The sequence below is a fragment of the Diplotaxodon limnothrissa genome, linkage group LG11, assembly GCF_057381915.1.
Source record: "Diplotaxodon limnothrissa isolate DT_005_m linkage group LG11, D_limnothrissa_male_GT1.1, whole genome shotgun sequence".
NCBI classification, from domain to species: domain Eukaryota; kingdom Metazoa; phylum Chordata; class Actinopteri; order Cichliformes; family Cichlidae; genus Diplotaxodon; species Diplotaxodon limnothrissa.
This window is the reverse complement of record NC_140606.1, coordinates 39707416-39734602: the sequence shown is the minus strand read 5'-3', so window position 1 is coordinate 39734602 and position 27187 is coordinate 39707416. Positions and strand designations below refer to the sequence as shown.

The following is a 27187-nucleotide window of genomic DNA, read 5'->3' as shown; positions in this document are numbered from 1 at the left end:
TGCAGGACATCTACGCTGAAAGGTGCAGATCCCGGGCCATCAGGATCACTAGGGACTCCAGCCATCCCGCCCATAAACTGTTCAGGCTGCTGAGGTCAGGGAAACGCCTCTGTAGCCTGAAAACAAGAACAGAAAGGTTCAGGAGGAGTTTCTACCCACAAACAGTGAGACTCCTCAACCAAAAACGCAAACCGGATAATATGCTGGACAATCTCACACATAGTACATAATTCGCACTTTACTTTCTTCTTTCCTGAACCTTCTCTTATCTTATCATATGATATACATTTGTACTTATGTAAATATGTATATTTTTATAGTTTTTCCTGTCTCTTAGTTTAGGTAAAAGTTTTTCTAGTATGTTTCTCACAGTCGGGGGGAGTATTTTTTAGCCAGGAAAAACATTTCACTGTATGTTGTACTAGCTATAACTACATGTGACAAATAAATAAATAAAGAAAGTAAAGAAGAAACGGCGTCTGCGCTCCGCTGCTTTAACCTGACGTCCAGCTTGGTCCCCGGTTCCTGGAGCCGGGGCGAACCTGAGAGCTCAGACGTTAACGCGGCGCGGCTTCGTCGTTGGTTTGATGCATTTGAGCCGCGCAGATGGCGAATGACTTAAATCTGTTCCTCTGACGGACAGATCCGTCCCTCGGGTTTGTTTAAAGCGAAGATTAAACAGGAAGTTGCCGCTGCGCTCCTCTTTGGTGATCATCCAATCAGAGCTGGACCTGGAGCCTGAAGGGGCGTGGTCAGAAGGTTGAACGAGTTCCGTATGGCAGAGGATTGAGCCTGAGCATGCTCTGGCTCCGCCCCCTTGCTTCTCATTTATGCACTGGTATTTGCAGGTCTACAAAGATTGTTCTCTTCATAATTCTGCTTCAGAGACTTGGGTGTAAGGTAACCATGGCGCCCTCAGTGGGGCCACCATCTTTGTATTTGGATGCTTTTATGACGTAAACAGTGATGTCATCAATAATCCCAAATCTGTGGCGGAGACCGGTGCGAGGAAGCGGCGTTTTTCTGTGCAGGCTGAGCGACTTGTGCGGAGGTGAAGGCGGAGTCAGGCGGAGGTGAACGTGGTGTAGACGATGAGAAGAAAGCAGGGCTTTTTTTCACTCTTATCTGTAACACCATCAGCGCTGCTCTTCTTCCCACATCCACCCCTCCGCCTGCTGCCCTCGCGTCACCACAGCACCAAAGCATTAAACGCAACCTTTGACGACATCACTGAAGTGAGCAGGTAACCAGGTGAAGTGATCACCTGGTTACCTGCTCAGGTAACGAGTCTGTATGGGGAAGCACGGTCGGTGAGTTGCGGCTCGCCGAGGTTGTGGTCGTCTCATGTATTTGATCTGAGTGACGGTGTTTTTTTTTCACAGCTCCAGGCCCAGAAGCTCCGCCTTGCCAGGAATCAGGGGCCGTACTATGGCGGCTCATTACCAAACGTGAACCAGATCGGCAGGACCCCTCAGGACTTCCAGGTAATCGACTGCTACTGCACTTTCACCCTGATGTCACTTCCTGTTTCTTTTCTTATGTCGTAGGTGCAGGACAGCGAGCGTCAGAGTATCGCTAGATCTCTGCTGACGTGATAAAGACGCCTGTTTTGTGTAAACGTTACTGCCTACGTTTGAGTATTGGAGTAATAAGGTGGAAATAAAGGTGGGCTGAGGATGGAGCCCTGTGGGGCTCCTGCAGAACATTTAAGGCGGTCTGATGCTTTCGGTGGTTTGCGTGCGGCAGATGTGATCAAAGCCACAGACGGTCTCTGTCATCGCCTCTCATCCGCTTAGTTTCTCTTTTGGTTTGAATCTTTGGTCCTGATCGTATCTCTTTACTCTCCTCGTGTATATTTTTAATGCTTTTTTGTCCTTCCTGAAAAAAGAAATGTGAGGAAACGGCGCTCTGCCTTCAGCGTCAGTGTTTACTGATTCTTTTGTGACGAGGAAGACGATTGGCTCAGTGTTTTCTCTCCTTTATTCTGGAGTCAATCAGGCACCGGGTCTCTGCTGTGAGCTCCAATCAGATGTGGGCAGCAGGAGTTAGAAAGCCGAGCCCGCTCATCATCTCTGACTCATCAGTGTTTCCATCACACTCGGTCTGTAATGGCGCTGTTCGTGGCTCCTCCTACTCTGCTGCAGTGGAGCTGAGCGTGGACAGAACGTCTCTCAGGTGTTTGAGTTTCCTCCTGTGGGTCTGATGCAGATGGCTGATCCCACATTAAAGGATCTGTCTGCATCAGAGCGACCCAAACACACACAGGTAGCCTGCAGAAGCTCCACCCCCTGATCCAACGGGGTCTCTGTTGTGTGGCTTGTTAACGCCCTCCTGCAGCTGCTGATCCTCTGATCTAGGAAGGTCTCGTCTGCTCGGGGCTCTCCAGTTCTCCCCTGGGGTCGTGCGGGGAACTCTGGGACCGCGGTTGCCCCGGGACACGAGCTTCACTTTACAAACAGCCGTTGGTCCCTACAGGCTGACCTCACCGCCTCATCTTTGTTCAGTTTATTTGAATTATACTTGAAGATCAGACAAAAATGCTGTTTCAATAACCACAACATGTGTCAGTGAACGAATTCTCTGAGTAAATATCTGAGATTACAAATACTGAGCAGAGTAATCCTGACCAGGTCACATTATTATGGGCTTTTATTTTGAAGTGTGTGAGGCTTCCTGTTTCCTCAGTATTTACAGGTGTGGAAATGATGCTGACTCTGTCCTCTCCTCTCATTCCTCCCCTCTCTGTCTCCCCCCCCCCCCCCCCCCCCTCTCCTCAGGGCTCCTTCCCGTCCACTCTGGAGTCCAGTCGGGCGACGCGGCATCACGGGCTGGTGGAGCGAGTGCAGCGGGACCGCCGCTTCGTCTCGCCGGTCCGACCATATCGCAAAGTATCCTTCAGTTTACGCGAGGCTCCCTGTCTTATTCCAGATTGTTCCTGTGCTCCCGACTTCCTGTCTGTCTGTTTACTTCCTGTAAAGACTGTGAAACCTCTCAGCTGCACTTTGATTGCTGGGAACTATTTTCAGCAGCGGATGACCAAAAATCTGCAGCAGCAGCTCCAGGATGGAGTGTGGAATAAATCAGTGTGTGTGTGTTCGTGGTGACAGAGGATGGCGTGTCAGCTGACAGTGAGCGTTTAGAGATTTTGGCGTGGCGGTAAAATCCAGCGGTGGTGCACTCCTTCTCCTCTGTGGTCGCAGTGATGCGTCATGAAGCCAGTGTTTCAGCTTTTAGGATAACAGAAGGAGACAGGAAGTGCAGGAAAGGCGTCGGGCGGCGAGCTCACAGATGTCGATGCTTTATTGGACGGGTCGTTTTTGTCGCGCTCTTTCTCAGTCGTCCTCTGCGTCGATGGGGCGAGGGGGCGGGGCTGATGCTGAGAGCCACTGCGAGGAACTTTTATCTAAGAAACTCCGAGTGATCACGTTGAGTTTGTGTCACAGCAGCAGTGAAAAAGCTGCTCAGAAAAACAAGTCGTGCAGGCACGCTCGTCTCCACACTTGAAGCTCCTCCCATCTGACAGAAGTGCGACCTTTGACCTTGGTTTGAGTAAGAAGTTGTGGTGAAGCAGCCCTTCCCTGTGAGGGCGAGAGTTCAGAGTTCATCCTCTTCCGCTCGCGTCCTGCAGAAACCCCGATGATGAATCAGAAAAAAGTTAACAATAAGTTTAAAGAAAAAAACGACATCGGGCTGTCGGGGTTAACGTGTTCTAACAGGGCGGGGTCATTCAAACCCGATGAGCTGATTTAGCCCCCGAGAAGCGACACAAGTGAGTTTCTACAGGTCAGCGTGGTGTCGGCGCCATCTGAAGCTCGTTTAGCTCCTCCTGATACTGAAACTGATGAAGCTCTGTGCTTTCCTTAACCTGCTGCTTCCTCAGATGGACAGCTCCCCGTACAGCCCCGCCTACCTGTCGCCGCCACCCGACCCCAGCTGGAGAAGGTGCTGTCTGTTAACCCCGCCCCCTGCTCTCCCCGCTGTGTGTGTGTCCGTGTGTCTGTCGGCAGGTCTGTTTCTTTGGTTTCGCTCCTGCTTGCTGTTCCCTCCTGAAGCCTCAGCGTCGCTGCAGTAAAACCTCGACGCTCCTCTGAGATCAGAAACCGGAGGAGATGAAGCTCCGCCTCAGGCTGTGAAGGAGACACTCTGCTGCAGTCTGACCCGTGAATAACATCTGTACACAGATGTTCTGTGATTGTGACGGGCGTTTAACCCGTGCTCCCGCAGCGCTCGAGGAAGACTCGCCTCCCCGCTGCAGTGACTGCGAGGTGACTCTGAGGCTTCAGAGGGTCCCGTGGTCCTCGCGTTGACCGAGAGGAGCCGATTCCAGCCTGTGTTCCTCCTGCTCTTCTTCTTCTTCTGGAATCTTTGGCTCTTTCTTCTTGGCTTCTTCCGCTGCTTCCTGCCTTCTTTCTGCATTTCCTTCAGAGGGAGGCCGGCTTCCGAACTCCAGGTGTCCTATGAAGCTCCGCCCCCGCAGGTTTCTGCCACTGACTGGTTTCAGGTCTGCCTGCGCTCGCTCCACCTCCTTTGTAGGAGCACGGTGGCGTGGTCAGGTTGGGGGTCTGAGCACAAACTACGGTGGCGATAACGCACTCAGAAAAAACCACAACAAAGCAGGAAGGGGGCGGGGCGGTTAAATGTCACGATGTGCAGAAACATCAGCTCAGATCGCGTCCAGCAAGCCTCCAGCTGAGCTGACCCCTCCCCGCCGCAGGCGGAGCGTTACGAGGACTGAAGGAGCCGCGGGACCTGAAATCCTCCACGCGAACGCCCCCACAGGGAGTGAAAACCACGACACATGAAAAGTGGGAGAAGCTCGACCTTCATCCTGCCGTCACAAACAAATGAACAGAATTCAACCGCTCGGGTTTGTTTGGCAGCTCAGGGCCACCGTACAGCAGGACCCGGCAGCTCGAGGCCGCGGAGCCTCCCTCTCTGCTTGGCTTGTTTGTCTCTGAGCCTCCTCCCTCTGCTCCTCTTCGTCACCCTTTGACTTTTCGTCGCTGCTTCCTGCTCGTCAGACCAAAATAACTTTGTTTTTGTCGATCATAAAGGAATTGGTCTGGAAACTTCCCCGGAGATAAAAGCCAGTTGTTTCGTCTCCCCACCACTGCACTCAACAGGTGAACCCTCCTCGTCCTCCTCTTCCTCCTCCTACCTTCACTTCCTCCTCTTCTTCCTTCCTGCAGCTGTAACCTTCAGAGTGGACTTTTAGAAGAATTAGATCTTTTCGATGCTTCAGACTTTGAAGCTTTCTTCCTTCCTTCATCGCTCGGCCCGAGCTGCTGCTCGTGAAAACCTCTGACCTCGGGTGCAGCAGCTGCTGTCACAGGTCAGAGGTCATGTTGTGCAGCTGTTTGCAGTCAGAGCGAGCCTCCTGCGGGGAGCCAGAAGTGCCAAAATCACATTAAACACTCCAATATTTCCTCTTATTGCCTGTTAGACGTTTTTACTTCCTGTGAGTGTCGGTTAAACATCAGGCCCAAGTAAATGGATCAGAATGACTCCGCCTTCATTTACATACAGTAGCACAAATGCAGGAAGACGAGAGATCACATGACCTTCACCCCCGTGGAAACATCTGGAACTCGATCTGCAGATGATCCTGAAGGTCAGGTGTTTACTCCAAGGCAGCAAATCAGAGTGAAAGGTCAAAGGTCGATGAGTGAGCAGTAAAACACAGAAAACTGACGGCGTCGGAGTTTAGCTGCTCGTCCAGGACGAATATTAAAACCTGAAAGAAAACATCCAAACGTCGGGTCGCGAGGAGAGTCGCGATACATGCTAATGATTATTAGTTAATGATTAATCAGCACTGTGCAGGAGAAAAGACCAAAGTAATCATTGTTGTTATTACTATGTTTTTACACTCTGACATGACTAACAGCTGAGCATCAGTGAAAACATAAACAGATAAAACAGAAAAGTAAATGTCTGCGTTTTATTTTTTTCATGTTTTGTTGGTTTTTAAAGACAAATTCATTTATTTTTGAGTCGCTTCTTTTCATTTTGGCATTTTTGTCTCTCCGTAGTTCGAAAGAGCGTTTCTTTGGCGTCTCATCTCTTTGTTTCACCCTCGCTAACCTTCACCTCCTCCAAGCCTTTGCTCCTCTCCCCCTTTAACTCTCTGTTGGTGTCTCTCGCCCTTCAGGACGAACTCCGACTCAGCGCTCCACACCAGTGTGATGAACCCGCCCTCCGGAGACCCGTTCAGCACTGGCGGACCCACGCTCGCCCTCCAGAACGCCAGAATCGGCGGTGAGTGAAACCGAACCGAACAGACGCCAGCACAGGTGTGTGTTATCAGAGACTTGGAAGACGGTCCGTGTTCAGGGCGCGAAGCTTCAAACATGTTGGAAAGTTAAAGTGAAACTGTTCAGCAGGATTATCCTTTTTTAATAATTACAGGAAAACATTTAAATCCAGCTTTGATTGTAACGGCGACGACCTGAGCGGACACGTTTCAGTGATTCAGTATGTTTGTAATCACCACTGTGTGTGTGTGTGTGTGTGTGTGTGTGTGTGTGTGTGTGATGCTGCAGGTCAGAGCGACGGAGAGGGCAGAAGAAGTGAGTAACGCACATTTATCCTACGTCCAAAGGTCAAACTTCCTCTCACTGATGAATGACTGTGGATGTCAATAGAACAGGAATATTGTTTGTTGTCGGGCAGATGAGCATCTTTACAAAAGTAAAGACCAACTAGAAAGTGCATTTTCTGAAGAAACTGCAGTGTGAATGCTTGAATCTGAATGTATGCACTGAAATGAATTAATTACTGAATTTAAGTTAAAAATCTTGAATGAGATTAAAAAAAAAAACCGAATTTAACCTGAAAACAACAGTGCTGAACTGCTAAAAGCTGAAGGTTACACAGAAGAAGAAGTTGGAAAAAAGCTGAAAATGTTTTAATTGTAAATTAGAAAACCCTAAGAAATGAGAAAAGAACATTTAGAGTCAGAAAACATCTGAAAGAATATTAAAAGGTCATATTCTTTGAATCACTGAATGACTAAAATGTGATCCCTCCACTTGGACCCACACAGTTTAAAAAGTTTACATCTCTGAGCTTTGAAAGACAAGATGTTGGAAAGAGAACAACGATGGCGACGTTTTGAGGGTAAAATGATGGCTGTAGCGCAAACACTGTGGACACAGCAGCAGTTGAAAGAGAAGTGCTTAAGATGAATCTTGGTACAGTGGCAGGCAGAGCTCGTTAAGCAGGCAGGTGTGAGCCTGGTTGCTATAGTGACCGCACCCAATGGCTCCATACACACGCACACAGACATGCACCTCACTTTTGCTGCTTAAAATGAACAGAAAAGTCAGGCCGAAACAAATCGTTCCCAAATGAAAAGTAAAAGTCGTATTGACAAAATTCTTTCACCGTGAGTGACAGCAATGTCTAGTCTACTGAATTCTCAGTTTTCATGCCTGTGGAGTTTATTATATGGACGTGGTGACAGTGTAAAGACACCATGCTCTTCTGATTTTCAAACGAACCTTCTGAGCCATTTTAACATTAGAGTCTATGGAAGAGTTGGAGGGAGGAGGCTGTGCATTGGTGACATTTACGAAAGAACCATAACACCTAGGACAATAGTAAACACATTGGATGAAAGAGGACAGCGATGGCTACGTTTTGAGGGTAAAATCATACCTGTAGAGCAAACGCTGCGGACACAGCAGCAGTTTTAAAAAAGATTTTAAGATTAATTTTTTTGCTCCTCTCACTCTAGCAGTTGAGCTGCCTCACTCTAGCCCCAACATTCCGTCCCATACACACCCATTATAAACTCTGAAACGGGTGAAAAAACATCATGAAACTTAAACTGGAACTGAAGAAAAAGTATAATAGATATTGAAAAGATAAATACAAGTTGAATAGTTGAATGTCTTGTCTTCGTTTTAAAGTTTGAATGGTGGCTCTATGTCAATGTATGTGGAAGTAGTAAGAGTTTAAAAATGAATAAGTTGAATGAGAATTTGAAGGGTCTCCCCATTGAAATACATGGGAAATTTTTGTTGAATAAAGTTGAATAAAATTAAAAATATAAATGTTAAAAATGAGAAAAATAGAAGCAATCATGTCCAAAATAATAGGAATCTAACGATGTTTGAATGGTTTTTCTAAGTTGAACGGTTTTGAAGGAGTAGGCTTTCAAAAAACGTACGGAATAGATAATAATAATAAAATATAACTAGAAAGTGCATTTTCTGAAGAAACTGCAGTGTGAATGCTTGAATCTGAATGTATGGACTGAAATGAATTAATTGCTGAATTTTGAGTTAAAAATTTTGAATGAGATAAAAAAACAAAAAAACAACCTGAATTTAACCTGAAAACAAAAGTGCTGAACTGCTAAAAGCTGAAGGTTACACAGAAGAAGAAGTTGGAAAAAAGCTGAAAATGTTTTAATTGTAAATTAGAAAAACCTAAGAAATGAGAAAAGAACATTTAGAGTCAGAAAACATCTGAAAGAATATTAAAAGGTCATATTCTTTGAATCACTGAATGACTAAAATGTGATCCCTCCACTTGGACCCACACAGTTTAAAAAGTTTACATCTCTGAGCTTTGAAAGACAAGATGTTGGAAAAAGAACAACGATGGCGACGTTTTGAGGGTAAAATGATGGCTGTGACACTGTGGACACAGCAGCAGTTGAAAGAGAAGTGTTTAAGATAAATCTTGGCAGAGAGAGAGAGAGAGAGAGAGAGAGAGCTCGTTAAGCAGGCAGGTGTGAGCCTGGTTGCTATAGTGACCGCACCCAATGGCTCCATACACACGTACACAGACATGCGCCTCACTTTTGCTGCTTAAAATGAACAGAAAAGTCAGGCCGAAACAAATCGCTCCCAAATGAAAAGTATAGGTCGTATTGACGAAATTCTTTCACCGTGAGCGGCAGCAATGTCCACTCTACCTAATTCTCAGTTTTCATGCCTGTGGAGTTTATTATATGGACGTGGTGACAGTGTAAAAACACCATGCTCTTCTGATTTTCAAACGAACCTTCTGAGCCGTTTTAACATTAGAGTCTATGGAAGAGTTGGAGGGAGGAGGCTGTGCATTGGTGACATTTATGAAAGAACCGTAACACCTAGGACAATAGTAAACACATTGGATGAAAGAGGACAGCCATGGCTACGTTTTGAGGGTAAAATCATACCTGTAGAGCAAACGCTGTGGACACAGCAGCAGTTTTAAAAAAGATTTTAAGATTAATTTTTTTGCTCCTCTCACTCTAGCAGTTGAGCTGCCTCACTCTAGCCCCAACATTCCGTCCCATACACACCCATTATAAACTCTGAAACGGGTGAAAAAACATCATGAAACTTAAACTGGAACTGAAGAAAAAGTATAATAGATATTGAAAAGATAAATACAAGTTGAATAGTTGAATGTCTTGTCTTCGTTTTAAAGTTTGAATGGTGGCTCTATGTCAATGTATGTGGAAGTAGTAAGAGTTTAAAGAGGAGGAAGTTGAATGAGAATTTGAAGGGTCTCCCCATTGAAATACATGGGAAATTTTTGTTGAATAAAGTTGAATAAAATTAAAAATATAAATGTTAAAAATGAGAAAAATACAAGCAATCATGTCCAAAAGAATAGGAATCTAATGGTGTTTGAATGGTTTTTCTAAGTTGAACGGTTTTGAAGGAGTAGGCTTTCAAAAAACGTACGGAATAGATAATAATAAAATAGAATAATAAAGATTAGAAGAACAATACTGTGAATGCTTTTCAAGCATTCACACTAATAACTAGAAAGTGCATTTTCTGAAGAAACTGCAGTGTGAATGCTTGAATCTGAATGTATGCACTGAAATGAATTAATTGCTGAATTTTGAGTTAAAAATTTTGAATGAGATAAAAAAAAAAAAAACAACCTGAATTTAACCTGAAAACAACAGTGCTGAACTGCTAAAAGCTGAAGGTTACACAGAAGAAGAAGTTGGAAAAAAGCTGAAAATGTTTTAATTGTAAATTAGAAAAACCTAAGAAATGAGAAAAGAACATTTAGAGTCAGAAAACATCTGAAAGAATATTAAAAGGTCATATTCTTTGAATCACTGAATGACTAAAATGTGATCCCTCCACTTGGACCCACACAGTTTAAAAAGTTTACATCTCTGAGCTTTGAAAGACAAGATGTTGGAAAAAGAACAACGATGGCGACGTTTTGAGGGTAAAATGATGGCTTTAACACTGTGGACACAGCAGCAGTTGAAAGAGAAGTGTTTAAGATGAATCTTGGCAGAGTGGCAGAGAGAGCTCGTTAAGCAGGCAGGTGTGAGCCTGGTTGCTATAGTGACCGCACCCAAGGGCTCCATACACACGGACACAGACATGCACCTCACTTTTGCTGCTTAAAATGAACAGAAAAGTCAGGCCGAAACAAATCGCTCCCAAATGAAAAGTAAAAGTCGTATTGACAAAATTCTTTCACCGTGAGCGACAGCAATGTCTAGTCTACCTAATTCTCAGTTTTCATGCCTGTGGAGCTTATTATATGGACGTGGTGACAGTGGAAAGACACCATGCTCTTCTGATTTTCAAACGAACCTTCTGAGCCATTTTAACATTAGAGTCTATGGAAGAGTTGGAGGGAGGAGGCTGTGCATTGGTGACATTTATGAAAGAACCATAACACCTAGTACAATAGTAAACACATTGGATGAAAGAGGACAGCCATGGCTACGTTTTGAGGGTAAAATCATACCTGTAGAGCAAACGCTGCGGACACAGCAGCAGTTTTTAAAAAGATTTTAAGATTATTTTTTTTGCTCCTCTCACTCTAGCAGTTGAGCTGCCTCACTCTAGCCCCAACATTCCGTCCCATACACACCCATTATAAACTCTGAAACGGGTGAAAAAACATCATGAAACTTAAACTGGAACTGAAGAAAAAGTATAATAGATATTGAAAAGATAAATACAAGTTGAATAGTTGAATGTCTTGTCTTCGTTTTAAAGTTTGAATGGTGGCTCTATGTGAACGTATGTTGAAGTAGTAAGAGTTTAAAAATGAGTAAGTTGAATGAGAATTTGAAGGGTCTCCCCATTGAAATACATGGGAAATTTTTGTTGAATAAAGTTGAATAAAATTAAAAATATAAATGTTAAAAATGAGAAAAATACAAGCAATCATGTCCAAAAGAATAGGAATCTAATGGTGTTTGAATGGTTTTTCTAAGTTGAACGGTTTTGAAGGAGTAGGCTTTCAAAAAACGTACGGAATAGATAATAATAAAATGGAATAATAAAGATTAGAAGAACAATACTGTGAATGCTTTTCAAGCATTCACACTAACTAGAAAGTGCATTTTCTGAAGAAACTGCAGTGTGAATGCTTGAATCTGAATGTATGCACTGAAATGAATTAATTGCTGAATTTTGAGTTAAAAATATTGAATGAGATAAAAAAAAACAAAAAAAAAACAAAACGAATTTAACCTGAAAACAAAGGTGCTGAACTGCTAAAAGCTGAACGTTACACAGAAGAAGAAGTTGGAAAAAAACTGAAAATGTTTTAATTGTAAATTAGAAAACCCTAAGAAATGAGAAAAGAACATTTAGAGTCAGAAAACATCTGAATGAATATTAAAAGGTCATATTCTTTGAATCACTGAATGACTAAAATGTGATCCCTCCACTTTGATCCACACAGTTTAAAAAGTTTAAATGCCTGAGCTTTGAAAGACACGGTGTTGGAAAGAGAACAATAATGGCGACAATTTGAGGGTAAAATGATGGCTGTAACACTGTGGACACAGCAGCAGTTGAAAGAGAAGTGCTTAAGATGAATCTTGGTACAGTGGCAGGCAGAGCTCGTTAAGCAGGCAGGTGTGAGCCTGGTTGCTATAGTGACTGCACCCAATGGCTCCATACACACGTACACAGACATGCGCCTCACTTTTGCTGCTTAAAATGAACAGAAAAGTCAGGCCGAAACAAATCGCTCCCATATGAAAAGTACAAGTCGTATTGACGAAATTCTTTCACCGTGAGCGACAGCAGCTTCTAGTCTACTGAATTCTCAGTTTTCATGCCTGTGGAGTTTATTATATGGACGTGGTGACAGTGGAAAGACACCATGCGGTTCTGATTTTCAAACGAACCTTCTGAGCCCTTTTAACATTAGAGTCTATGGAAGAGTTGGAGGGAGGAGGCTGTGCATTGGTGACATTTACGAAAGAACCATAACACCTAGTACAATAGTAAACACATTGGATGAAAGAGGACAGCGATGGCTACGTTTTGAGGGTAAAATCATACCTGTAGAGCAAACGCTGCGGACACAGCAGCAGTTTTAAAAAAGATTTTAAGATTAATTTTTTTGCTCCTCTCACTCTAGCAGTTGAGCTGTCTCACTCTAGCCCCAACATTCCGTCCCATACACACCCATTATAAACTCTGAAACGGGTGAAAAAACATCATGAAACTTAAACTGGAACTGAAGAAAAAGTATAATAGATATTGAAAAGATAAATACAAGTTGAATAGTTGAATGTCTTGTCTTCGTTTTAAAGTTTGAATGGTGGCTCTATGTCAATGTATGTGGAAGTAGATACAGTTTAAAGAGGAGGAAGTTGAATGAGAATTTGAAGGGTCTCCCCATTGAAATACATTATAAATTTTTGTTGAAAAAAGTTGAATAAAATTAAAAATATAAATGTTAAAAATGAGAAAAATAGAAGCAATGTTGTCCAAAAGAATAGGAATCTAACGGTGTTTGAATGGTTTTTCTAAGTTGAACGGTTTTGAAGGAGTAGGCTTTCAAAAAACGTACGGAAAAATAAAATATAATAATAATAATAAAGATTAGAATAACAATAGTGTGAATGCTTGAAAAGCATTTTAAGATTAATTTTTTTGAAAAGATAAATACAAGTTGAATAGTTGAATGTCTTGTCTTCGTTTTAAAGTTTGAATGGTGGCTCTATGTCAATGTATGTGGAAGTAGATACAGTTTAAAGAGGAGGAAGTTGAATGAGAATTTGAAGGGTCTCCCCATTGAAATACATTATAAATTTTTGTTGAAAAAAGTTGAATAAAATTAAAAATATAAATGTTAAAAATGAGAAAAATAGAAGCAATGTTGTCCAAAAGAATAGGAATCTAACGGTGTTTGAATGGTTTTTCTAAGTTGAACGGTTTTGAAGGAGTAGGCTTTCAAAAAACGTACGGAAAAATAAAATATAATAATAATAATAAAGATTAGAATAACAATACTGTGAATGCTTTTCAAGCATTCACACTAATAAAGATTAGAAGAACAATACTGTGAATGCTTTTCAAGCATTCACACTAATAAGAGACTGTACAGGGCAAACATGAGAAGGATGCAACATAGTTACAAAGGAGAGTGCAGCTAGCAGGATAATCTTGTGCTGTATGTTTGTACAACAATGACAAATGCATGAAGGACGCCAGCTTTTCCCTCCTTGAGCTTTTCACATTAAAGCGTCACAGCCCTCCTCTCCATGTGTGAGTCACGGTGTTTTATGTCCCTCAGTGTTTCCATATCCTGTCCCTCCCATCGAGGAGAACGTGTTGGACGAGGGGAAGCTGATGAAACCCTGGGACACCAAGAAGGTAAAACCCACAGAAACACCATCTGCCTGTTTCACCCTTACATTAAATATTCACATTTATATTCATTTCTCCCTCCAATCTCCATAAATGTCCTGAGAGTATGCGAAGGACATTTCTCACTAGTTTATGGAAGTTAAATGAGTCAAAATCTCATTATCATCCTGACACAGCTGCTGCAGGGTCCGTTTTAGAAACATGTTGACATTTTAAGTTTTGTGTTTTTAGCTTGTTCTAAAGTTTACTGAGTGATTTTGTGTTTGATGCTTCTGAGTCATTTCTGTTATTCTGGATTTTTCTTTCCCAGCTGCCGTTGTTGTCATCCCGGCCGAAGTCCTGCGAAGTTCCCGGCATCAAGTAAGTCCCAAAAAGCTTCTGTTAATTCAATTCAATTCAATTTTATTTATATGGCGCCAAATCACAACAAAAGTCGCCTCAAGGTGCTTTATAGATACAGAGAAAAACCCAACAATCACATGACCCCCTATGAGCAAGCACTTTGGCGACAGTGGGAAGGAAAAACTCCCTTTTAACAGGAAGAAACCTCCGACAGAACCAGGCTCAGGGAGGGGCGGGGCCATCTGCTGTGATTGGTTGGGGTGAGAGAAGGAAGACAGGATAAAGACATGCTGTGGAAGAGAGACAGAGGTTAATAACAGATATGATTCAATGCAGAGAGGTCTGTTAACACATAGTGAGTGAGAAAGGTGACTGGAAAGGAAAAACTCAATGCATCATGGGAATCCCCGGCAGCCTACATCTATTGCAGCATAACTAAGGGAGGATTCAGGGTCACCTGGTCCAGCCCTAACTATATGCTTTAGCAAAAAGGAAAGTTTGAAGCCTAATCTTGAAAGTAGAGATAGTGTCTGTCTCCTGAATCCAAACTGGAAGCTGGTTCCACAGAAGAGGGGCCTGAAAACTGAAGGCTCTGCCTCCCATTCTACTTTTAAATACTCTAGGAACAACAAGTAGGCCTGCAGAGCGAGAGCGAAGTGCTCTAATAGGGTGATATGGTCCTACAAGGTCATTAAGATAAGATGGGGCCTGATTATTTAAGACCTTGTATGTGAGGAGCAGGATTTTGAATCCTGGATTTAACAGGAAGCCAAAACAGGAGAAATCTGCTCTCTCTTTCTAGTCCCTGTCAGGACTCTTGCTGCAGCATTTTGGATTAGCTGAAGGCTTTTCAGGGAGTTTTTAGGACTTCCTGATAATAATGAATTACAGTCGTCCAGCCTGGAAGTAATAAATGCATAATGTATGTAAACAGAATTGGTCCTAGCACTGAACCCTGTGGAACTCCATAATTAACCTCAGTGTGTGAAGAGGACTCTCCATTTACATGCACAAACTGGAGTCTATTAGATAGATATGATACAAACCACTGCAGTGCAGTACCTGTAATACCTACAGCATGTTCTAATCGCTCTAATAGGATATTATGGTCGACAGTATCGAACGCTGCACTGAGGTCTAGCAGGACAAGCACAGAGATGAGTCCACTGTCAGAGGCCATAAGAAGATCATTTGTAACCTTCACTAAAGCTGTTTCTGTGCTGTGATGAGCTCTGAAACCTGACTGAAACTCTTCAAATAAACCTCTGCAGATGATCTGTTAGCTGTTTGACAACTACTCTTTGATATAAAGGAAGGTTGGAGATTGGCCTATAATTAGCTAAGACTGCTGGGTCTAGAGATGCTTTTTGAGTAAAGGTTTAACTACAGCCAGCTTGAAGGCCTGTGGTACATAGCCGATCATTAGAGATAGGTTGATCATATTTAAGATCGAAGAATTAATTAATGGCAGGACTTCTTTGAGCAGTTTTGTAGGAATGGGGTCTAAAAGACACGTTGATGGTTTGGAGGAAGTAATTATTGAAGTTAACTCAGAAAGATCAGTTGGAGAAAAAGAGTCTAACTTAACATCAATGGTACTAAGAGTAGCTGTAGATAATATTGCATCTGTGGGATGATTATTGGTAATTTTTTCTCTAATGATAAAAATTTTATTTGTGAAGAAGTTCATGAAGTCATTACTAGTTAACGTTAAAGGGATGGTTGGCTCAACAGAGCTCTGACTGTTTGTCAGCCTGGCTACAGAGCTGAAGAGAAACCTGGGGTTGTTCTTATTTTCTTCAATCAGTGACGAATAGTAAGATGTTCTGGCTTTGCGGAGGGCTTTCTTATAAAGCAGCAAACTATTTCTCCAGGCTAAATGATGATCTTCTAAATTTGTGACACGCCATTTCCTCTCCAGATTACGAGTCATCTGCTTTAGGCTACGTGTTTGAGAATTATACCACGGAGTCAGGTACTTCTGATTAGAGACCTTAGTTTTCACAGGAGCTACAGTATCCAGAGTCGTACGTAGTGAGGAGCTGAAATTATTAACAAGATGATCGACCTCTGTTGGGGTAGCGTTCAGATAGCTGCTCTGCTCTGTGTTGGTACAGGGCATTGAAGATGATAACAGTGGGTGGATTATATTCTTAAACTTAGTTACAGCGCTTTCAGAAAGACATCTACTGTGATAAAGTCTACTCTCCACTGCTGTGTAATCAATTATTGTAAAAGTAAATGTTATCAGGAAATGATCAGACAGCAGAGGGTTTTCAGGAAACACTGTTAAATGTTCAGTTTCTATGTCATATGTTAAAACAAGATCTAGAGTGTGATTAAAGTGGTGGGTGGGTTCTTTTACATTTGAGAGAAACCAATTGAGTCTAATAACAGATTAAATGCCATGTTGAGGCTGTCATTCTTAGCATCTACATGGATGTTAAAATCACCCACAATAATTATTTTATCTGAGCTCAGAACTAAATTAGATATGAAGTCTGAGAAATCAGACAGAAACTCTGTGTAAGGCCCAGGTGGACGATAGATGATAACAAGTAAGACTGGTTTCTGAGTTTCACAGCTGGGGTGGACGAGGCGAAGCATCAGGCTTTCAAATGAATTAAAAGTCTGTCTGGGTCTTTGGTTGATTAACTCATTCACTGCCATTGACGTCTATAGCCGTCAATGGCAGTGAATGAGTCAATGGGTTTAACTCATTCACTGCCAATGGCTGGCAGTGAATGAGTTAATAGGCTGGTGTGAAAATTTGCTGCCACACCTCCCCCCGGCCTGTGCTTCGAGGTTTCTGGTAGTTAGAATGACTCGGGGGAGTTGATTCATTTAAACTAACATAATCATCCTGCTGCAACCAGGTTTCTGTGAGGCAGAGTAAATCAATTTGTTGATCAATTATTAAGTCATGTACTAACAGAGACTTGGAGGAGAGAGACCTAATATTTAATAATCCACATTTCACTGTTTTACTCTTTGGTTCAGATGTGGATACTTTATTGTTCTTTCTTTGTAATTGTTTATGTTTAAGTTGTTTGTTGCTGGTTTTTAGTTTGTTTTTTGTCTGTGTGGGAGCTGACACAGTCTCTATGGAGATGGGTTTTTTGGGTGGGGGGGGGTAGCAAAAACCCATCTCCATAGCCGATCTCTGTTAGTCTGTCGCTCCTGTTAGCCACACTCTGTCAATCTGAGTGATGCTTTAGCCTGATTTGTTAAGAATGGCCTGGTTTAACCGTTACCTGGAGACAGGTAAAGCTTCAGGAACTTGAGCTGTGATGTGAATCTCTCTGACCTTGTTCTGTTTCCTGTCAGTATCTTCACTTCCCCGGAGCAGCCGTCCACGCCGGCTCATGGTGTTCCCTCGGCGCTGAACACTGGCGGCTCGCTGCCTGACCTCTCCAGCCTCCACTTCCCCTCGCCACTGCCCACGCCACTGGACCAGGACGAACCGGGTTTCCCAGGGTCGTCCTCTTTGAGTGGTGGCAGCAGCACGGGAAACCTGGCCTCCACCCTCACCCAGCTGGGGATCAACGCCGCCAACGCGCAAGGAGGAAACGGCAGCTTCCACCACCCACCAGGTAAGTGAAGCTGTGACCTGTGAGTTTGTGCGTGGCTACAGGTGTTTAATGTCTTTTTGTAACCGCACACGTTTTGCGATGTGTTGAACTGCAGTCTGTCGTGTTAGCAGTGAAATGATTGACAGGTGTGAAATCTGTGCAGGTGAGAGCAGAAAAGGGCTGCAGCTATCGATTATTTTAGTAATCGAGTAATCTATTGACTATTCCATCGATTAATTAAGTAATCGGATAAGAAATACTTTTGTCTTATTAATGGGCAATAATAACAGGTCTGTCAGAACAAAGGTTGGTTTTAAAAACTGCAATGTTTTACTGCACACAACATAAACTAAACCCCCGATTGTATTCACGCTATATTAGGATTACATTTTTCAAACAGTTTTTGTGCTGCTGAGAACAACGTTATGATGCTGCAGATGTTTATTAATATAAATAATAAATCAGCGTCCAGCCTGACGACCCTCAGGTCAGCGCCTCGTGTACGTTTGTATTGATTTGTGAAAAAAAGCTTTTAAATAAACAACATTTAACATTGTTTCACTTTCAATGTGAAAAATGTTACAAAAGCCTTGATAGGGTCTCGTACACCCCACGCCCTCCTTTAGACACACCCCTGTTCGCTTCCACGTGTAATAGGACGGCCGCGGTCGGCCAGTATCAGACTAAGTTATCAGGAACTTCTGCTGAACAGCTGCTGTTTCCTCAAGATCTGAGTCTCCATTTGTTTCTCGAGAGGCTGTTTGGGACAGCGGTGACTCGGCGGGACCACACACGGTACAGGAAGTGAGTCCGTGGTCCCGTGTTTCAGAGTAATGTCTGCGACGGCGAGTCGGACAGGTCGTGCTGTTAGCTGCTGAAACGTGCGAAGGTCCGGGAGAATCAGGAAGACTGAAGCTGCCGTAGGAGGATGAGAGTTTAGGGTGGAGAACCAGAGGGTGTAGTCGCCGCAGCAGAGGCCACTCTTCCTGCTGCGGCGTTTCTGACAGCGAGCGGCTCTTCTTTTGAGCTCTACTGTCAGAGTCGGCAGAGGAAGTCCGTGGGCGAGCGCTAAATTTAACCCGAGAGGAGGATTTTTGTTGAGGGAGGAAGCGGCGTCGGAAAATGTTGAGTCGTCTGTGAGGCAACCTCAGGCAGGAAGTGGCTGAGAGCTCGACCTCAGGTTACCGTCTGCATCGTTGTCCCGTGCTCTGACAGGCTGCGGACCAGGTGGACGAGGGAACGCGTGTTTATTGTAAATGAGGTCAGACAGGAACTGCAGGTAATGTTTACACCTGCTGCGACCTCCTGGGACGGAGCTGGTAGATGGCGAGGTGCGATCAGCTGAGTGCTCGGTGTTAACGTTGTTGTTGTTGTTCTTGTGTCTTTCAGGACTCCTGGCATCGTTACAGAGCACGCTCGGTAACCCCTCCCTGCAGTCATCACTAAGCAACCCCAACATCCAGTCATCACTCAGCAGCCACTCCTTCTCAAACTCCCTTAGCTCCGCCTCCCTGCACTCATCGCTCAGCAACCCCTCGCTGCAGTCGTCCCTGAGCTCCTCGCCGTCGCTGCCATCCTCCCTCAGCAGCCAATCGCTGCACTCGTCTCTCAGTAACTCCTCCCTCCAGTCTGCGTCCAGCGGTAACCCTGGTTACAGCAGCGGCGTGGGCGGCTCTGGCTCCTGCTCCTCCTCCTACTCGCCACTGATGAGTGGGCAGGGCCAGCCACCGCCGCAGCTCAGCACGTCGCCGCGCCGCCGCGTCCAGCTGTCCCCGCTCATCCTGCCGCTGGGCGGCGACTCACGGCGGCATCACTCCAAACAATTCTCCCCGACTATCTCACCCACCCTGTCCTCCATCACACAGGTAAGCGATCACCTGTTCAAAATCAATACAAACAGGAAGTGATGCAGTTTAACAGAGTTTCCCGGGGTTAACGTCCCGCTTCCCTCTGCAGGGCGTCCCGTTGGACACCAGCAGGCTTCCTGTGGATCAGCGGCTGCCTCCGTACCCGCTCAGCCAGTCCCACCAGCACCAGCCCGGCGCGCAGCAAACGACGCTGCCTCAGCACCACCACCAGCCGCCGCTCCGCCTCCAGCAGCCACGGCCCAGCAGCCAGCAGCAGCTCCACCTGCAGAACATGCGGAACCAGCACCTGCAGCAGCACTTCGGAGCGGTACGTCCCCAAATTCAGTCCTGATTCTAAAGTTCCCCTCCGTTAGCTCTGGCGCTCACCACCGTGTTTCCTCGCAGCAGCAGAGGCTGATGGGACCGCAGATGAGCGCAGCGCCCCCTGTGAAGAGCGAGGGCGTGCCGGAGCAGTGCGTCCAGACCTCCTCCTCGTCCTCACTCTGCCACGCCAAACAGGAAGCGGAGCAGCAGAGAGCCGGCCTCCATCAGCACCAGCAGCACGCCGGCCACAGCCTCCCCACCGACATCTACAACGTGAGTGACCTCTGCCGCCAACGCTCAAGTTAAACACATACACTCGCCTTAAAGTAGGCGGAGCCGGCCGCTGTCCCTGCAGCATAATGCTTCGTAATGCTTCGTTCTGCTGACGCTCAGGTCGCGGCGCCCATGCACGAGCAGTTCTGATTGTTTGAGACGTGGATTTCGGAGTTGTTGTGGTTTTGCTGCGTGTTTGTGGCGGATGCTGGCGTGTCCCACGTGATGATGTCGTCGTTGTTCACGCGGCAGATAAACTCCTGAGACTCGTCTGTGTCAGGGTCAGAGGTGAGGTCCTCCCACCTGGATCAGCTGGTTACTCTTCAGCAGTGACTTCATCAAAGACGTGTTACCGTGAACACTTTCAGAGCACGCAGACGTGTTTCCATCTTGACATTTTTTTGCAGCAGTTTGTGACCTCACGAGGTCAACTGCACTTCCTGGTTCTGAGGAGCAGTTAGAGGCCACGCCCATCATCACGCCCATGACGCTCTACTTGGGGAGACCTGTGGAGCGGGCTCTCAGCCGGGAGGAGGACGCTCCGTCTGTATTTCGACGGCAACGGCTGTTAAACAAGCACCAAAATTTCATCTGTGCGCAGGTCATAGGGGGAGGAGTCACCTCCACCTGGTTTGAGGTAACGCCAAGGGGTGTGAAGGAGACCATTCCTCGCTCAGTGTGTTGCTGCTCCGGCCTCCAGGATGTGAAACATGCCGGAGGCGCCTGGCTGTGACTCCTGGGATGTGACTGCAGCACGAGTGTGGTTACTATAAAGCAAATAAGCCAATCAGGAGCGGCGCTCTGAGTGCGTATCTCGTAGTTTAGCGTCAGCGAAGGATTTCTGCTCTGAAAGTTTGTCTTCTGAGTAGGGGTGGGCGATATAAACGATATACAATAGAAACGATATAAATTTGGCCAACGATAGAGATTTTGACTATACCGCTCTACCACGATAGTGCATGTTGATGATGTCATCAAGCTGCGCCTGTTTTGGTCGAAAGCATCATGGGCAGTGTAGTCCGTGCTGCAGGGAGAATGGACTGCCGTACCCGTGATGTGTCTGTGAGCGAGGGAGGGAGAGAAAGGAAAAGTAGGAGCTGTCACCGAGCAGAAACGGGAGCTGGAAGCATGTAAATATAATAATAACCACTGCAGCCAAACAGAGAGCCTGACGAGCCCAGCTGTGAGTAAGCTGTTAAGACTCGACTGTACGCTGTGTTCCTGTTTTCCTCTGAAACAATAAAGTTCTGTTGCAGCAGCCTTTCGACGCCTCTCTCTGTCTCTCGCTAGCAAAGTGAAGCTAGTTTTCAGCTACGAGCCCGACACGAACCCGACGTATCAGCCAGAGGTCCCTTTACTATGGTTCGGAGCCGCGGACCTTCAGTAATAGTAATAAATCACATTCATGTAGTTGTAAACAGCATGATAATATATTAAGTAATCCAAAGTAATCAGAATACGTTACTCTCATTGAGTAATGTAACGGAATATGTTACAGAATACATTTTGGGGCATGTAATCTGTAATCTGTAGTGGAATACATGTTAAAAGTAACCTTCCCAACACTGCTCCTGACTGAAGTTTGGCCCGTGTACAGCATCCTGCTATGCGACTGCATTTGTCCCTGACCACCAGAATCCCGCACGTTAACTTTTATCGAGTGGAAAAAAAGTTAGCGTTCATCCTCCAGCTTCACTGTGCTAATGTTATGCTAACATAGCTGTGTCGCTAGCAATCACGTAGCACAACATTATATACCAGGTAGTCCAACTTCAGTAACCCTGCAAACGCCACTGCTGTTTAGTTTTCTGTCTTTATGTTAGAAGTGGCAGCAGAGCTGTACGTTTGAATTAGTTTCAAAAATCTCAGTCAGAACATGGTATGAAATGTTTAGGTGGAAACTAGCGAGCTAACTTCCTGTTAACTTCTAACTCCGTTAAATTTAATAAATTCTGTTTTCCACTAGGTGTGAATGTGCGAGTGAGTGTGAATGGTTGTCTGTCCCTGTGTGTTGGCCCTGTGACAGACTGGCGACCTGTCCAGGGTGTACCCCGCCTTTCGCCCTATGACAGCTGGGATAGGCTCCAGCGCCCCCTGCGACCCTGAAAAGGATAAGCGGAAGCGAATGGATGTCTGGATGTTAAACTTAATTGTTACACCTGCTAAAGCAGCAACGCTGATGATTTAATTAAAGATGAAAGAATTTAGACCGTTTTTAACTCTGTGTTCGTTTGACTTTGGGACCTGAAGCAGACGGAGTTTTGGACCCAGATTACTCCGTGAAGCTCCTCCCTACGGCAGCCGTAATGCTCTGACATCCATCAAGCAGTGCTGCTTACCAAAGTTACACTAAAACATTATTTAACAGATTTTTACAGCCAAAATCGGTTCGAGGTCAGTAAGCACAACCAGAATTCATACATAAGGAACACTCTCGATTTTTGAGAAAATTAAAGGATTTTAAGTCCTTATAGTTTGGAAAATACGTTATACAGAAGAAAAGAATATATCGTGATGTATATCGTTACCACACGTGCTTCAAATTATACCGCGATATGGATTTTAGGCCATATCGCCCAGCCCTACTGCTGAGAGATAGTGGCGTTCCCGGGACAGACGCCAGACACGGGCCGTCCTGGAGGAGGCAGAAGGCGTAAACATCAGCACGCTAGTGAGGACGCTGAGAGTCATGTGACCAACATGAGGCTGACACCAAACAGATTAGTTTAAGTGTGTGTCTGCGCGCGTGTTTTACATCCTCGGCTGAAACTGGATTTAATCACTTTGTCTTTCTGTTGTCTTTTTCCCAGGATGCTTTGCTCAGCTCTCTGCTGGACGACCCCTACCTGAGCCTGCAGCTCACCGGCAGATCTGAGCAGCAGGTAAAGGAGTGATGTCACATGTTTGAATAGAAGGAGCTGATTGGTTGTCAGTATAGCTGCAGGGTGTTTGTAAGAGGGGCTGAGATCGTCTGAGCATGTGCGGAGGAGGGAGGGTGGAGGATGAAGGTGGAGAAGAGAAGGAGGTGCAGAGGGTGGGTGGGACAGAAGGAGATGGAGGCAGATGATTGGCTGTGGAGCTCAGGTGGAGGGTAGAGTTTCATCTGTATTCTGTAACGTGGTTGGTTAAAGAGGTTAAAGTTCATGCTTCTTCAGGTTTTGATGATTTTGAGGATGACCCTCCTGCGCCGTGACAGCCCATCTCAGTTCTGCGCGGCGTCTCTATCGAGTCACGTGACCTCAGCTTTCTCTTCCCGTTGCAGTTCGCCACAGAGACCCAGGCCGACATGCTGTCCCTGAACCACAGCGGTCTGAGCTGCAGCGCAGACAAGAACCAGTTCCCCTCCAACAGCCAGGGGGCGCTAGACCTGCAGGACCTCAGTGACCAGCAGCTCCTCAACAATCAGAACCAGAACTTCAGCGGGAGCGACGGACGACATAACGTGCCCAACATCATCCTCACAGGTCAGCGAGACGCGAGCCAAGCGTCGTGTTTTCTGTTTGTTTCTCCTGCACGCCTCTAAACCCCTCCCCCTCCGTCTGCAGGCGACTCTCCGACGGGCCTGTCCAAAGAGATCGCCAGCGCGCTGTCCAACGTCCCCGGCTTTGAGATGGACTCCTTCTCGCTGGATGACCAGCTCCGGATGGACCCGCTGTCCCTGGACATGCTGGAGGGCAACCTGATGCTGGCCGACCCGGCCGTGGAGGACTCCTTCCGCTCGGACCGGCTCAAGTGACGCCGCCGACGCTCCGGGAACGGCGCCCGCACCTGGAGAGGACTCCACCCTTCCGTCGCTCCCCCACAGCCGGTCTGTCGAGCGAGCTTTGGAAGAATGCGCCTTCATCGATGAAGGAGCTGACATCTGTGTTGGGGGAGGGATAAACTGAAGGAGGCGGAGCCTCACTGTCAATGGCACTTAAACTGAAAACGCTCTCGCTTGCTTGAAGTCAGAAACCTGCTGCAGCTTTCTGACCACTCCCCGCCCACACCCGGCCGTCATGATGGCGTCACGCCACAGGAGCGGAGGCGTGAGAGCGGTGTGGAAGCCACTTTCTGCTCTGACAGCTACTTTAACAGGAACTTAGCCATGACCCCTGACCTTTGTCCTCTGACTTCTGTCCCCTGACCGTGCGTGCTGCTTCTGCTCGGGCTGCTCCGCTCTTTTATGCAGAACTCATTTTGACGTGTGAGCATGCTCCGACCCGCCCACCTTTACGTTGCCTCTGACTGGACACGAGCGTCGACCTACAGCAGCTGAGCATTGCCGAGTTTTATCCCGCCGAGGCTCGTCAGGAGAACACGCCCCTCAGCTGGAGAACTGCCGTGGCTGCACGGCGTCTGTACATGAAGAATGGACACACCCACCATGTCCCGCTTCGGCGCTGTGAGTCGACGCGTCCCGTGTCATCACACGATCTGCTTGCTCTTTGGCTTCTCTGTGTGAGTGTCAGCTGATCTGAAGGCGGAGCATCGACGGCGCCTTTGACCAGCTTACGTCTGTCTGTTACATCCACATTCCCGCCGCCTGCAGATGGTCAGCTGACCTTTGAACCCAAAGTGATGCTTTTCAAAGAGGAGTGCGAGCCTTCCTCCTCCTCGTGTGTTTTTATGAACTCAAGTATAAAGTTTTTATTTTTGTAAATAACTCAGATATAAAAATCATATTTAAGAAGAAAGCGTTTAGCTCGCCGCCACCTTTGTGAGATCAGCCCGCACGTCTGCCTGACCGCTTGAAGGTCGAAGCTCGATGCGCTCGCCCAGGATGGCGAGGTCCCAGCAGAGTCCCAGCCCCGCCTTAAAACAAATGTAAGAGCGCGTTATCAACACATGTGATTGTGATCAATCGGAGCCTGACAGGAAGCTGCACGACTACAAAATCTCTCTTTCTGTTTTAAACAGATTTTATTTTATTCTGAAAATGTTTGAATGAATTTAAATTTACGGAAGTTTCACGAGGAGCGAAAAACAAATATAAAAGTCGTACATTTACGAGGAAAATTATTTTTAAATGTTTCCTCGTTTGCTGCTTTAATCTGAAAATTCGACATCATAACCAAAATAAACACATAGATTATTAGAGCCGCGTTAATGAAAGCCGCCTGATGAGGTTTATTAGAAAAAAGAATTTATAATCCTGAAAGGATAAATGTTTTTTGTATTTAAAGATAAGATATTCCATCATGGCCCTGACCAGCTGCCGTAGGAACCACCCCGAACGATTAAAACGCAATCAAAATCCTTCCTGTTTCAGCCTGGAAGGTTTTGGGAAACCTTGAGTCCAAAGCAAGCGTGTTGGGGGAGGAGCTTCAGAGCAGCCTTGCTGGTTTCAGGAGGTCGGGAGGTGACGAAGGTGAGGAAGAGCAGTGGGACTGGAGGTTCAGGTGTATCTGCTGCCCCCTGCAGGTCGCTCACAAGATAAAGGTCACAGTCGAGGACGGGAAAAACGAAATGAAGCTGATCTCTGAGGACCTGCAGACAAGCTCCTCCCACCTCAGCCCGGCCATCACGAGCAGCAGCCGCTCCAGTCATTGATCGATTGACCTCGTCCTTCAGTCTCAGTGACCCGAGGCGAGAGGTCAGCTTTCGCTCCGTCGATCAATACCTGATCAGCTCATTGATCGCCACCTGATCTGACCAATATGTTCACACTGACAGGCTGCCGTAGAGCAGCCAATAAAAATGCACCGCACTTCGCGTCATCACAGGCGTCAGCCAATCAGGTCACGTCATGAAAATCCCAAGAAGTCAAAGTGCTGCACTCGGGTCTGGACGTGTGATCTTTGCACCTCCTCCTGGAGGAGGCGCGGCGGCGCCCTCGGGCCGCGGCGGCGCCTGTGTCAGGACCACCGCAGGTACAGAAAGATTAAAAAGCTCGAATATTTTCTGAGATTAAAGCCGTAATTTTATTAAAATGCTTTTTTCTACTTTTTGAATCTGAGAGAATATTACAAATATAATCGGACACGTTTCACAGGGTTAAATCTTAAATATTTCTTCTTCTAGTTTTCATTTAACAATAATAAATGACTCATTTTGAAAAGCACTTCCTGTTCCAGGCTGTAAAGTTCTGCATAATCTGACCTCCACTCTCACTCCAAACGCTAAGGCCTGATTGGTCAGCTTTTGGAAGCCTGCAGAGGAGCAGATGACCATATAAGGATGTCAGCCGTCACAGAGGCAGAAATTTTTTTTTAAAGAAAAGCTCAGAGGTGACTTTAGTGTTTATAGATGAAGCTTTGATCATGTTCACACCATGAATACAAATAAAAATATGAAATATTTTATTAAAAGTTTCTTTGGTGGAATCGGAGACGCCTTCGTGTTCAGCAGCAGCGTTTCTTTTTTCTTCTTCTGTTAGAATAAAACCAAAACGCGTTCGATCAAACGGACGGAGAAGCTTCGTGCGGCGATCCTGGAACAAAATCGTGTTTTACTTCCTGTTTAATGTTTTGTTTGTTTTTTCCTTTCATACGACGTTCAGTAGGTCAAAAAGTTCAAAACTGAGGAAGAAATCCCAGAATTCATGTGTGTGTGCGTGTGCGTGTGTGTGCGCGTGTGTGCGCGCGTGTGCGTGCGTGTGAGACTGTTTTCTTGTTATGCAATAACTGTGCAGAGTAAGCCTGCAGTTCCAGTCTCTGCCAGTGGAGGGCGCTGCTGACCTGTGTGTGGATTAGGGATCAGTTAAAGGCCATATTTCATATTTTTCATATTTTTTATTGATATTAATTTCTGTCATTAATGTTTATAGTTTTTTTTCATGTTTTTTTTAGACTCCAGAGTTAAAAAACAAAACGAGAACAGCTGAGCGCTCTGCGTCTGTTGCTTCATATTTGAATAATAAAGTTTGTTTCTATTGAGATTTTTATTGTCATAACCAGGGAACGTTGAGTGTTGTACATATGAAAACGTTTTGAACCCAGAGGTGTTTTTAAAGCGCAGCGGCTGGAGGTTCACCGTGTTTTACAGAAAATAAAGAAATAAAGCTGAAACTGAAACGCTGACTCTCTGTTTCTGTGAAAAGTTTAAGTATCACAGAGGTGTGATGCTGCTTACTCTGGGAACCAGTGAACATACTGGGAGGTGTCCCCATCTGTCCGTCCCCACCTGTCTGTCATCACCCGTCTCAGACTTTCTGCTGATAACGAGCTGAAATATCTTCTTCTTTTTTTTTGTCATTGAAGTCTTTATTTGTTTTTAACATTTAACCAAACAAAAACAAACCAACAAACAACAA

General features: G+C 45.5%; 1 protein-coding gene across 1 annotated transcript in view; it reads left to right on the top strand.

Annotated features, from left to right (window-relative positions):
- Positions 1 to 26933, top strand: part of LOC146623619 (CREB-regulated transcription coactivator 2) — a 30804-nt gene extending 3871 nt beyond the window's left edge. The window contains exons 2-16 of the mRNA XM_085366749.1: positions 1383 to 1484; positions 2778 to 2888; positions 3881 to 3942; positions 5055 to 5123; positions 6152 to 6258; positions 6543 to 6569; positions 13522 to 13601; positions 13906 to 13955; positions 17265 to 17530; positions 18899 to 19374; positions 19466 to 19684; positions 19765 to 19953; positions 22764 to 22835; positions 23216 to 23417; positions 23499 to 26933. Of these exons, the coding sequence (XP_085222875.1) occupies positions 1383 to 1484; positions 2778 to 2888; positions 3881 to 3942; positions 5055 to 5123; positions 6152 to 6258; positions 6543 to 6569; positions 13522 to 13601; positions 13906 to 13955; positions 17265 to 17530; positions 18899 to 19374; positions 19466 to 19684; positions 19765 to 19953; positions 22764 to 22835; positions 23216 to 23417; positions 23499 to 23689 (2223 nt within the window). The 3' untranslated portion in view covers positions 23690 to 26933. The remainder of the gene's footprint in view (positions 1 to 1382; positions 1485 to 2777; positions 2889 to 3880; positions 3943 to 5054; positions 5124 to 6151; positions 6259 to 6542; positions 6570 to 13521; positions 13602 to 13905; positions 13956 to 17264; positions 17531 to 18898; positions 19375 to 19465; positions 19685 to 19764; positions 19954 to 22763; positions 22836 to 23215; positions 23418 to 23498) is intronic.
- The last annotated feature ends 254 nt before the right edge of the window (positions 26934 to 27187 follow it).